Here is a 14,011-nt window from a genome sequence, read left to right as displayed (position 1 = left end):
TTCTAGTCTGTTACCGTGAGTAACGTTGCACTGACACTCTTCTGTTTCTTTGTGTTTCCCTTGATCATTCTTGCTGGTTCTCATTTCGTTTTCTTCATCAGAAGGGCCTGAAGTTCCCAAATGACAGGCGCTTCTTTCCAGTGCTTTGTAGTTTATTTTCCAAGTCTTGTTTACATCTCCAGTGAACAAGATAAACTTGGCCTTTTGCTATCCATGCTTGCCAAGGGATTTTGGGCACATGGAATTAGGAGGTGAGAGAGCTGTGGTGGAGGTGGAGGGTTCAGGAATCTCGGACTGAAGTGAGCAGGACATCTGATCCCAGTGCAATGTGTTTTCCCCTCGTGTGCAGTCACGCATCCAAAATCTGACTTCAAGGGTTGTTGGGGGTTTGTGTCCTGTTGTAAGCAGGGTCCTCACATGCTTTGCAGGATCGGGGTAGGCCTGGATAATGCTTCACAAACCTTTATTTGCTTTCATTGCAAATGGCACAAAGAATACCCAGGCATTTATGCTAACAAAGACCTGAGTCTGAGCACATGAAGGTGCTCTGCCTTTTCAGGGGAACTCGACAAGCCAGATGCTGATTTGGATAGTGACCTCTATTTTTCATAAGACCTTCTTCTGTCCTGTTACTTGCTGTTCACTGGCCATGTTAGGTATGACCAGGAGAGGTTGTTTTTTTTCCCCTTCCAATTTGCCCTAATTACATAATTAGTGATGTGCATTGATACTTCCATGTTCAAACTTGGAAACATTATAACTAAGAGAAAAAAGCCTAAGATGGAAGAATAATTGAAAAAAAGAATATGTACTGTGATAATATGCTTAAGCTCACATTTTTTCATTGAATTCCTTTTCTCTCTGTAGAGGTATGGTTGGGAGAGGGTTAATCCTGTTCACTTGGGAGCAAATAAGTTCACAAATAGCCCTATTTTGTAAAAAAGCTGCCTTGAGAAAGTACTAGTTGGCCAAAGGAGAGTTGGTCTGCAAAGGCCTTGGGCAGTGCATCCACACAGCTTAGGGCAGAAGGTAGAATGTGCGACCTCTAACCACCTCTGGTATGTTCTTACTTGTTTATCCTTTTGTTTTTGAACTGCTTCCTAAATGCTTGTCACTGGGGGCATACCATTCTCTTTCAGGCATACCTCGATGAACTGGTAGAGCTTCACAGAAGGCTGATGACGTTGAGGGAAAGACACATTCTGCAGCAGGTGAGGAGGGCTTCTGAACACCAGCCTTTCCAGAAGCCTTGAGGTCTGGTTTGTCCTGCGCTGGTGTGACAGCACCTGGAGGCACACTGGCCGCACGCTCTCTGGGCCAGTGCCACCTGCAGAGTATTTGGGGAGGGGCTTATTTCCAAGGCTACCTGGAAGTCTGCTTTGGGGCTTCCTTGGTGCCACAGACAATGGAAACGGGGCACTTGGGGAAGTGACGATGCTGCAACATACTGATCTCAAGCCATCTGATGCTGTCATGTGGGCTGACGGAGGGATGGGAGGAATGCAGAAACCTTTGGGGCCAGGCTTCTGGTTTCATGGGAAAACAGTGATAAGAACTGCAGTCAAGTGCTGTAAACATTTGTGATTCAATTTAGTAACCTTTGCCAATGCTATTCTAAGGAAAATAAATATTTTCCTCTTTTGTCTTATCTTGTTTAACATACATTCTATTATTATGAACTCAACTGTGGAATACTTTTGAGTGGGGACATTTCTATTAGTACAATTTGATGTTTTGAGAAGGAGGGTGGTTTTTAGTTTTCATACGGTTATAGTATGTGTTCCCATTGCATCAAAAATTAAAGATAAAATAATTTTTCTTTAATACTCAAAGTGAAGGTTGTGTTCTAAATTCCAGGGGTAGATTTGTAGATTATTTTGCTGCTGGAATTTTTTTTAAAGACTGCTTTCAAATAACTTGATGTTAGAAGTTAATCTACCCCAGCTGTGTGTATATGTGTGTGTGTGTTTAATATTTAATGGCTGATGGTCACATTTATATTCTGTGTACATTTTTGGTTAAATCTATAAATACATACTCTCAAACTTTGCAAGTTCCCTGATTGGTTTGATAAGGTTTAAAATTCTAGAGTTTCAGACTTGAACAGAAGACTACAGACCTATAATTCTTAATTGAGGATAAGTTGCTTTTCTTGCATGTCTATCTAAGTGTGCAATAGGTCAGGGAGCAGGATCTGAGTGGTTTGCTCTAAGACATATCCTAGTATATCGAGAGTATTTTTCTTCAATTTTTTTCTGTACAACTGAAAATTAGTCAGTTAGCCTGCCACTTGGCAATTATTTGGGGCCCATTGCCTGAATGGTGATGGTAAATCTATTTAGCTGATTTTCCCATTTTTTTCCTGAGCACCAGCTCTGAACCACTGTGGAAAAGCTGTCTAATAAAGCTATTATTGAACAAATTGGACCTAAATAGTGTCTCACAGGAGAGCAAGATAGATGTTTGGGCAGCGTTGGGACCCCCTTCTCACAGAAAGCCAGCCAGTGAATCGAGGATACTGTGCCATTGGGCAGGGTCTTACCATGGGGTGTCATTGGCATTCCCAATTTCACATTGCCCTTTATTTTGACCTTTGAAAGCGTTATGAGGGAAGGTGGCTTAACAGGAGAGTTTCATGGAAGTGGATTATTTTAGCATTCTAGAGGGAGAGAGTGATATCTATGAATTTTTAACCTGGCATAAAGGCACTCCAGGGCCCACAGCATTTCAACCTAATTGCATTCCCAGGCTGGTTGAAAGCTCTCAGTCTTTGGCCTTTTGCCTTGTAATGCAGCTGAGGCTTGTGATTATGATACCATGATGCATGTCCTGTCATGGTTTACTGCTTAATTAATTCCTATTGTAAAGCATAGCACTGTTGAGCACTGACGTTATTCCCCACCTTGAGCGCTGCGCATCCTGTGGACTGCGTTCCACAGAGTCTGTCTCCTCTGCCATGCAGACCATAGCACCTGAGACAGGATTTCTAGTGAGCCCGGGAGCCTATCCCAGTTCTTTTCCTATGAAAGGGATCCTATCAGAAAATCTGGCCTGACATTTTTATTTGGCTCACAAAAAATGGTTTATCTCTTTTTTATTCTGGGATCATGCAGTGCTGGCACCCGGCATCTAGGTTAATGAACAGAAAGCATTGGATCAAGAGAGGCTGTGTTCTTAAGGCCCTTTTCCATCAGGTACAATGTAGTACAGTGGACACAGTCAAAACCAGAGATGTCAGTACCTTGGACTGACTAATAATTTCATTCTTCTTTAAACCACATGTCTAACATTTATTTGGAAAGGGAGATTGAAGACTTCTAAACTCTCTTGCAGTTCCAGCTCTGAGTCTGGGCTTGCATCCTCCTCAGGAGAAAAAAAATAACCTCTGAGGAAAACCAGGGCTTCCTTAGAGGCTGGTTCAGCAGTTTAGGTAACAGCTATTATACTCAGAATTTTCTTTAGGGAGATAGGGAATAAATGGTATGGCAGAGTGTTATAACAATGTGGAGAACTCTCCCTGAGAAGTGTTTTGCCGAAAGTGATCTTCTCCACCCTGGAGAATCTCCTGTTGTATTTTAGAATTCCTTGAAGACTGGAGCCTGATGGCCCACTTCCTAACCCCAGTAATGTTGTCACAGCCGTAGAGGGGGCTTCCCTGTCCGCACAGCAGGGGCCATCCTGCAGGAAGACCTAGCTCTCCCCAGCCCTGACTTCCCTCCAGACGGAAGCAAAACTTGTTCATGACTTCTCACTCAGTGAAGAGGCTGTTTGGGTGAAAAGAATCCTTTAAAAAAATATATATATATGTATGTGTGTGTGTTCAGTCGCTCAGTTGTGTCTGACTTTTTGCAACTTTCTGGACTGTAGACTGCCAGGCTTCTCTGTCCATGGGATTCTCCAGGCAAGAATACTAGAGTGGGTTACCATTCTCTTCTCCAGGGGATCTTCCTAACCCAGGGATCAAACTCTTGTCTCCTGCTTTGCAGGCAGATTCTTTACTGCTGAGCCATCAGGGAAGCCTATATACATACATATGTATGTGTGTGTATATATATATATATATATGCAAAAATGTGTAAAATCAGACTACAAATAATTTATTGCCTTTTTATAATTTTTTATGACTTTTATAACCAGGGTTGGGGGAAGAAGCCATAGACTTAAACAAGTGGATCTTACTCCTTAAAAAAAAAAAAAACCCTGCATAGTACCCCCTCCAAAGCTGATGTGGCAGGAAATAATCCATCACAAATATTTGCACAACCATCATCATCTGAAGAATGGGCTCAGCAATTTCCATGCTCTTCCTCCTTCACTACCTATAACATACCGCGTGCCCTTGGCTGCTTTCCCCCTCTGCAGTCAGTCTGCCTTTTACTGTTACTATTATTTTGGAGTTAGATTCATCATTGCAGTCTGATGCAAGGTAACGACACCAGGGTGGCAGCATGTGCATTTGCAGGTCGGGGAATCCTATGGCATGGCAGCAGGGCGTCCTTCAGGGACCAGCGGGGTGGTGTCTGTAGGCTGTGTGGCTTGTGTCATTACCATAAAGCATGTTAATGCTCTGTTTCTGATGTTCTAACTATCAGGATTCCTGGAAAGGAACCCACATTTATTTTTCTTTATGAAGTCTTTACTTAATTGAGGGTGTAGATTCATGCTCTAATAATTCAAATCATTAATGCTGTTCCCATTGGCAAATAGTCCTGAACGCCCCATCTGTTGGCACTCCTACTGCTCGAAGGCCGTCTTTGCCTCCACCTTGATGCATTCTTACCAGCTCCCGTAAAAATGCAGGGTTCATTTAGTGCGAGTGATCAGATCCCCTTTGTTTCTTTGTGTGTGTGTGGCTGCAGGCAGAGTGGGGTGTGAAGTTTGTGGAGGAGGCAGGAGAGCTGTAATCGAAGCCCCGGAACCTACAAGATAGTACAGTGCCCATGAGGTGAGGGGGTTGAATATCCTAGTGAGTAAATGTGTTTATTTGCTTTAAAACCAAGTGGCCTTTTCTAGAAGGTATTTTTATTATTCTTTCTTCTATTTATTATTTAGTAATTAGTAAGCAACTAGATTGAGTCACAGAATTTTATTTTCTTACAATGGTGAGTTACCTGTCATTTTCAAGGGAAAATGTAGGACTGTACTTCTTTACCCCCACATTGTGGTTTTAGTTTGTTGTTTAAAAAAGATTTTTTTGTTTTTGCTGTGGACCGTTTTAACACCTTTATTGGATTTACTACAATATTGCTTCTGTTTAATGTTTTGATTTCTTGGCCGTGAGTCATGTGGGATCTTAGCTCCTCGACCAGGGATTGAACCCACACTGCTTGCAGTGAAAGGCAAAACCCTAATCACTGGCCCTCCAGGGAAATCCCTTGTTGTTTCAACTACTTTCCTTCAGCTGCTATTCTCCCTGTTTTCTTTCCTCTCTCCTGCAAACTTTTATTATACTTTTTTTTTTTTTTTTTTAATTTCAAGGAGATCTTTTCTGACTTTTAGCTTCTGGCATTTTCCCTGCTTCATTTGTTTTAGTGCTGATGAAATGGCCAACAGTCAATGAGGGGCAGAGGAAAAAGCACTGGGTGTGAAAACTCATGTGTTGTATAGTTACCTCCTGGATAATTAAGGATAAGTTTATGTTTACATGGTAGTCATAATCATGTTGCCCTCATCTGTGTAGCAGTTTTCAGCTTATAAAGAAGCTTCATGTTCTGTATATTATTTGATCCTCTAAACAACATTGCATGATAGGTAGAATGGGTGGCATTGTCCCCATTTTACAGTTGAGAAAATTAAGGCTCAGAGGTTCTGATGTTCTGTCCAATGCCATTCAAAGAGCAGAATCGGGATCAGTTCAGTTCAGTTGCTCAGTCATGTCCGACTCTTTGCAACTGCCAGGCTTTCCTGTCCATCACCAACTCCTGGAGCTTGCTCAAATTCATGTCCATCGAATCAGTGATGCCACCCAACCATCTCATCCTCTGTCGTGCCCTTCTCCTCCTGCCTTTAGTCTTTCCCAGCATCAGGGTCTTTTCCAATGAGTCAGTTCTTCACATCAGGTGGCCAGAGTACTGGAACTTCAGCCTCAGCATCAGTCCTTCCAAAGAATATTGAGGACTGATCTCTTTAGGATTGACTGGTTGGATCTCCTTGCAGTCCAAGGGACTCTCAAGAGTCTTCTTCAACACCACAGTTCAAAACCATTAATTCTTTGGCACTCAGCTTTCTTCATAGTCCAATTCTCACAACCATACATGACCACTGGAAAAACCATAGCTTTGTCTAAATGGACCTTTGTTGGCAAAGTAATGTCTCTGCTTTTTAATATGCTGTCGAGGTTGGTCATAGTTTTTCTTCCAAGGAGCAAGTGTCTTTTAATTTCATGGCTGCAGTCACCATCTGCCGTGATTTTGGAGCCCCCCCAAATAAAGTCTGTCACTGTTTCCATTGTTTCCCCATCTATTTGCCATGAAGTGATGGGACCGGATGCCATAATCTGGAGAAGGGAATGGCAAACCACTTCATTATTCTTGCCTTGAGGACCCCATGAACAGTATGAAAAGAGTCAGGATTAAATATGCCAAATTCAGGATTCTCTGTTCTGAATGCTTGGGCATTTACCTGCTGGCCAGCTCGTTGAGAAGAGGAGCCACACTCTGGGATAATTGTCATTTGCTTCTATTGCATAAATTGAAAGGCTATTTGTTTCCATCCTAAAAGAGCTCTCTGAAGGGGCTGTTTGTCACTGTACTGAAGTTTACACATTTTCAGTTCGTCTTTAGTATTTCTAATCGATGTAGCAAAAAGATAATTTACTCTGGAAAGTACTCTTGATTCAATTAATGTTAAATATATAGTAAGTATTGGATTGCCTTGAAAGGCTTGTATTTGTGGACATAGCTGTGTGTGCATGTTTCTCTACGCATATAGATGTATGGAGGTGACTTATCCTGTAACTATTAACTAATAAAGCCAATGAGAGTTCATTTTAGATCTTTAATGTTAATAAGATCTAGCTTGATAAATGCTTACATGAATGTCATACTTTAACCATAATCAGAAACGCGCCTTCAGATAATCTCCTGATCCATGTAATTGAACCCTGAGTCTAGTGGTTTAAGCAAGTAAGGCTCCCTCTCTACCCCTGCATCCTGCCTCCCTGCCACCCCATATAATAATAGGCCTGGAGGTAAGTGATTCATGGTTGGTGTCGTGGCTTAAAAGATGGAACCGAGGACATAGACTCATTGCCACTCTGCTCTGCCATCTTTCATTTCGTTGATTCATCCACGTGAGGGGAAGACAGATGCTGCACTTCCAGAGTTGCATCTTCTTTCCAGACAGGAAGGGAGCAGAGGGCAAAAGCTACCTGCCCATAGTCCACACCCTTCTGAAACTTTTCCTAAAAGCCCAGTGACTTTTGACAAACTGTGAATAGCAGTGTCTGCCTAGTGCTGCAAGTGGGTCTGGGAAGCCAGTGTATTGCCACTTCCAGAAAGTCAAGCTTCTGCTAGGAAAGAAGAAGGGACACATGAATAGGAGGTAGGCAGTCTGCTGTGACTGTCATGATTTTGCAAGGGGAGTAACTGGTTTTGTTATTAAACCCACAGTTACATCTGTAAAAAAATAGTTTCAGAAGTTGAATACGGCAATAACAGCTCAGTCTGGAGTTGTGCAATTAATTGGAATGAGGTTCACTGTGCCTTTTATGTTTCTGTGGCAGTCAAATATGTCAGGAATGGGGAGCACATTTTCTATTGAGAGCCACTGACCCATAGGAAACAGTTCGCAAATTTACTGTTTTTTGAAGAAAACTAATTGTAAGAAGAAAAGGTCAAAAGTTTCCATTCTGCTGTTTTCAACTCCAGACTAGGTAATCTAAAACTTCATTGAATAAATAATAGACTGAATAATTAAAATTACTCCTCTTAGGATGATTGAGAAAGAACAGAAGCAAGTGATAGAGGATAACAGACAACTACAAATAAGCCAAATGGGTTGCCAGTTGGTTTCTCTGCACAAATAGTTTTTCTTTCATCTTGATGGTGATTTTCCTCTTTCTTTCACAAAGCTTGCTGAAATTAACCTCCCTCCATTCCAATTTACTCACAACAAACATACCTAAAACCCACACTGCCAGGCACAGTATCTATTTCTGATAAAATTATTTGTAAAATAGGAATAGAAAGACACATAACAAGATAAAAAATTCTTTCGAATCATAACCAACATCATTGTTAATGTTGAAACCTTAGAAAGTGTCCTCCTGAAAACCGGGCAAAACCAACAGTAACTCTGTCACCACTTCTGTTGATCATATTTCTGGAAGTTGGAGCCAATTCAAGGAATGAGGTATAGCTATTCCAAATGGGGAGACAAGGCATCTTTTCTTTCTGTAGATAATACTTATTACCTCCAAACGCTCAAGGCCATCCACTGAACATGACTGTTGGAATGAATATAGATTTTTGTTTATTTTTTGTGGAAGCATAACAAAATGTGCAGCTAGATCAATTTTAACAAAGTGAATGCATCTTTTGTCACCAGTACCCAAATCAAGCAATGAAACAGTCCCAGCACCCCAGAAGTCTTCCTTGAGCCCCTCTATAGTCACTACCCATATCTTTAGGGAGGTGGAGATGGAAATGGTTTCCTTTTTTTTTTGGTGGGTTTATTGCATTTTCTAAACTTTCAACAATAAGGTAATCTGAAAGAAAAATGATCATTATATTGGTATGTGTTCTGCATGTACATATTTTTATAAGGAGTTTTGTTATTCCTAGGCTGGAATTTCCTTTCATCTGTTAAGTACAGCCACTGTCCTTTGGGTCAGTAATTTTTAAAAGGGTCTTGAAATTGTATCTCCCATTAACTATCCATTCTCACTCCCACCCCTATAGTAAAATAGTCTGTTGATGACTTAAAAGTTAGGAATCAGTTTAAAGAATATGAATGATGAGAACAGGTAATCTGCTCTCATTGAGAAGTTCAAAGGGTTAATATTCCTTTGACCTACCAAATTGGCTAAGAGGTAGTTTGGTGCCATCAATAATATGGGACCTTCTTTCTATAAATGAGTCTCTTAACCCCTTGGGTTCCATATTTTACTCTCTCCCTCTCTTTTTGCATTTTGACGCCTATTGCTTATTGCCTAAACTTTCTCTTCTTCACTCCTCTAGATTGTGAACCTTATAGAAGAAACTGGACACTTTCATATCACAAACACAACATTTGATTTTGACCTTTGCTCGCTGGACAAAACCACAGTTCGTAAACTACAGAGTTACCTGGAAACATCTGGAACATCTTGAGGATACAACAACTGGATGCATCAAAGACTATTGTTTTTTTTTTTTTGGTTGTGATTTTTTTTTTTCCTTGTTTGTTTATATGAAAACACTCAGAATGATGCAACCAAAAGGGAAAAAAATAAAAAGCAAACAACCTTCAGCTTTATTTTTCTTTAAAGCCAGTCATCATCTCTTGATAAAGGAGAGGTTCAGCAAACCAGCCTCAGTGGACCACTCTTCTCTCCAAGGAAATCCCCGGGAAGAGTTAGCCTGGATAGCCTTGAAAACAAAGAGATCAAACACAACACGAGAAAACTTAAAGAATGTGTATGGTATCACGTGTCTCTCTCTCTGTGGTGGTTCATTCCACAGGACGAATGCATATTCAACACACTGCCTTATTACATAACTGATCTATTTATTAATCGCATACTATAGAGTCGTTGAGGGAATGACACCACAAGACATTCTAATCTCTCGGTCCCGTGGATGCTCTTTCAATGCAGCGCCCTTGCCATCCCAAGCCCAGTGACCTTACTCCGTATACCGTGCCACTCTCCAGCAACTTTTTCCAAGTCCCTTAACTCGTTGCAGTCTGTATTTTCCACCTTTTTTTCCAGTTCCAGGACACAAATGATCAACTGGGGGGACCAAATAGCCACCCTGATTTTCTTCTTTGTGGTCTTTTTTTCCTGAAAGTTACAGTCCTTGGCTGTATCCATATAATGAATGATCTTGGACCATGGTAGTAAATGCACCAAATAGGATCATATGAATTGCTGTCTAGCCTTAGTCAATAAACCTGTAGGACTTTTAAACAAACGTGTACCTGTAAACGTCCTGCATCCTACATTGTTGAGCTGTCATCAACATCCTTGTGTCTGTTTCACTGTTATGATATTAGATAAATATGGAAGTGAATGCATTCCACAGGATCATCATTTAAAAAAAAAAAAGAAGGAATTCTGATTCTGTTTTCTAAAGAAATGTTGTAGAAATTCTTAATTTGGGTCTATTTATTAGTAAGAGGTTCAGCTTTCTTCAGCTGCCAGTGTGTTACCCATCTTTACCACCAAACCTGGAGTAAGAGATCTTTGTTTGTTCTCATATGATCCTCTTAGACTCTTTTATATTTGAAAAATTAAAATCTTTCTTTGGGGGAAAACTCTTGATTATTCTGCCATAACAGATTATGTATTAACTTGTAGATTCAGTGGTTCGATACCTATTTAGTCACTTGCTTATGTTTCCAGAAGGATTTCTTGTATTGGTGACAATAAAGACGGTTGACAATAAAGATGGTTGGGGAGGGGGGATATTTTTGTTCTTGATGTACCCTGTTTTGAAACTAGAAATCTGTCCTGTGGCATGCAAAAGAAAGCAAATTATTTTTAAAAGAAAAAAAAAAAACCCAAAGTACTTTTGGTGTCATTATTCCATCTTCTCCAAAAGTGGAGACATGCAAAATACGAGCAGCTCAGCACCAAGGTTTTGTACTAGGAATTCAACTGAAAAGAAAAGAAAATGAAGAAATACTTCTGGATCCAAAGGTTCGTTCACTGGATCAGCCTTAAGAAAGTCTCTATGTGTGCTAATAGACCAGTATCTCCCTTGTTGATTCCCACGCCAGATGCTGTCTTTTCATACAGAGATTAACTAGGGTCTGTACAGAAAATGGTCTTTCCAGACCCATTCTTTTGGGCAGGAATGTAAATGCAGATTGATAATGGAGTTATTTCTGCATTTTAAAAAGGGATTTTTTTTTTTACATTGTTTTTTTTCTATCCAAAGACACTATTTTTTTCCTTAAAAAAAATTATAATACAGCCATGCTCCTTGTAAATTACTTCTCAAAAGCATCCTCTCTGAGGACAAATGTACTTTTTCAATAATGTTATGACTCTTACGATTGGCAGGACCATCCTTGAAGCATTTGTTTCGTAGTCCACTTCTCACTGTTTAATTACAGAGGAACTTTGAGTCATTTTGAACATCAGGTGACTGATGAATTGCATGGTTTTAGTTGTGTTTTTTTTTTTTTTTTAACTTTACAGGTGAAAGGGGCGGACAATGCTTATATGGAATTGTTTGCGACATTTAAAACTCTTGAAATTTTTCTAAATGTTAATTCACACATTCTAATTAAGCCAGAAATGTATGTACCTTAACTAAAATATCTGTGCAGTTTAACTAGAAATGTATATATGTAGTATGGGCCATTTTTATTTTTGTGTTTAAATTGTGTGACCAAAACTGTGATTTGGCAATGTAAAGATGTTTTTGTTCCCTAGGTTACTGACCAAGAAACTGGTTAACGTAAGAAGTAAGCAGACAAAAAGGATAGTAAGAAGGGAAGCTATTACAGTGATAAACTTTAGGCCTAAAATTTAGGTAATAAAGCAAATGTCTTCAGAATATTGTCTGGAATGGATAAAATTCAGGAAAATTTAACCCTTCACTGAGACAGAAAAATGAGTTTTCCATGAAATTCCAATAGAATAAGAGTCATATTATTAATTTTTTTTAAGAAGTTGAACTCTTTGCTCTCGTCTGATTTTTAAATGCAGAAATGATAAACCCCCTTTCAATTAAATTCTAATAGTTATACTTAGAAACCCACTGAGTTCTGCCACACTTATGTACACTCACCTTTGAAACCTATTAAGATATTTTTGACATGTGTGTTTTAACAGTGGCTTCAGTTTTTTTTAAGCATGAAGGGAAAATGGCAGGGTTTAATTTCTTTTGTGTGTGTGTGTGTGTATGTATATATATATATATATGATAGATGTTTCCAATAAAATTAATTGGGTGAGTGTGAATATGGTTTAAGCCAACCAGAGTATAATAAACTTTAAATTTTCCCTCAGCAATTCAAAGGAAAAAACAATTTATGTACAGTACTTCCTCCCCTCCCCTTATCAATTAGCATTTGCCTCTGGTTTTGCAGCTGGATATTTAGGAAAAGATATGCTTAGTTTATAGCAGGCATGTTAGCAACAAAAATGCGTGCAGCTATTTTGTTTCTTCACTGTAATCCACCTGTCTTTATGTAGACAAAAAGATATGTCTATATATGCTTGCATATTGTGTCAAAGTAGGGGAGGACATAAAAACTTAAGATCAAGAGAGAAAATCTCTAGGAGAAAAAATTCCTAGGAGAGCGTCCCAAACATTTTTAAATTGCAAAGCAAATTGCTGTAATCTGAATAATTACCCACCTGTTTTGTGGGAAGAACCAATAAAATTGGTTTTCTTCCACTAAACACGTCGTCTACCAAAAATGTTTCTGCTGGTAACTTTTACAGACCCAGCTACTCTTTTAAAAAAAACGTTTCAGCTTGCATACCATCCCACATACTATTTAGAGCCCCACACGTGTGAATAAGTTGACATACTTGTATTTGAGAGAGACTTTATTCTTAAAATGTTTTAGGTGTCCCTAGGTAACGGAGTTGGATGTTTCGTGTTGGAAATGGCCCGTGTTGCTATTGGATGGTGTGTGTTCATTTTTCTCACTGTGGAGGTGATCTGCTCTGGAGTAGTTCGCTGTATGCTTGTTACTTTCCACCCTTAGCACTTTTGTGTACTAATGCTGTGTACTCCATACGTACACATACCTTAAAATCTTGCTTTGGACTGTTGCTCTAAAGCTATGAGTATAATGTACAGACTACTACAACTGCAATGAATGTTGAGGAGTCGATTCCCATGGTTTAGTCGAGTCTTGGACTGGAAGTCTACATCTTTTGACCTCTTGTTTTCTATGATACTTTTTTATTATGTAGGCACTGCCATCCTTGAATATCCCTTGTAAAGATGCATTGAAGAAGTCAAAGGAAGACAAAGCCACCACTGTCTGTAAACTGTAAATATGTATTTTGGCACTTGAACTCCGGTATTCTGAAAGTAGAGTTATGATGGAAATGCTGACAGATCCCTAACGGTGGCTACAGCTACCATGCAGTGCAAAAATAAATTAAGTAATTGTATTCTTGAGATTAACAGTGCAAGGCCAGTACGTTTTATAAATCTGTCAGTATCTTTTTTGAATGGAGTGTGTATGTGTAGTAATGTTGAAAGATACACTGTGTATGGTGTGTAGATGCTACTATATGAACTACAAGGCATTCGTTAAGATGTATTTCCCGTCTCTAAAACCCATGTTGAAATGTAAGTACAGATGGACAGAAATAGGTGTTTTACTTAAATTCATATCAAATTTGTTGTGGCTCCATTTTCTTTTCAGCGTACAGTCTTCCTGATTAAGAGTCATTTGACCAAGATTTGGTTTCCCTTTGCATACAAGAAAAATGAGCCCCCAGCCTTTCTCAAGAAGTGATGCTGGTCTTAAGGAATGGTGAGAGGAGAAACGGCTGGGGACACAGTTTTGCTCCATTCATCTCTGAGTCCCCAGGGTCTAGCACCATATTCTGTGTCCTAAAACCAGTACATTTTTTAAGCTTTGCAAAGATTGGGCAAGAAATGGTAGGGTACATTCTTGGAATAAACCAGGTTACTTGTGCATGGTATTTTTTTCTTTTTCCCCTTTTTTCTCTGGGAGGTTCTGTTTACAAACTTAACAAAGGTCTTGCATTTACTCTAGTGGCAAGAAATGCTACCTTGTTTAGACAGGAAGGAGAAAGACTATATCAACAGAGAGGAGAGAATGCTTTTGGTTTCGCAAGGAACCAAGGGATTGGATGTAATGCTCTATGTAA

At 39.6% G+C, this 14,011-nt stretch overlaps 1 protein-coding gene across 2 annotated transcripts in view; it reads left to right on the top strand.

The window, feature by feature from the left end:
- MLLT3 (MLLT3 super elongation complex subunit) overlaps window positions 1-13,794 on the top strand; it is a 289,781-nt gene extending 275,987 nt beyond the window's left edge. For both annotated transcript variants that reach the window (XM_070375956.1, XM_070375957.1), the window contains exons 10-11: window positions 1,140-1,211; window positions 9,180-13,794. In XM_070375956.1, the coding sequence (XP_070232057.1) occupies window positions 1,140-1,211; window positions 9,180-9,311 (204 nt within the window). In that variant the 3' untranslated portion in view covers window positions 9,312-13,794. The remainder of the gene's footprint in view (window positions 1-1,139; window positions 1,212-9,179) is intronic.
- Window positions 13,795-14,011: the final 217 nt, after the last annotated feature.

The sequence above is a fragment of the Bos mutus genome, chromosome 8 (genome assembly GCF_027580195.1).
Source record: "Bos mutus isolate GX-2022 chromosome 8, NWIPB_WYAK_1.1, whole genome shotgun sequence".
NCBI lineage: Eukaryota > Metazoa > Chordata > Mammalia > Artiodactyla > Bovidae > Bos > Bos mutus.
This window is presented reverse-complemented; position numbering and strand designations above follow the sequence as displayed.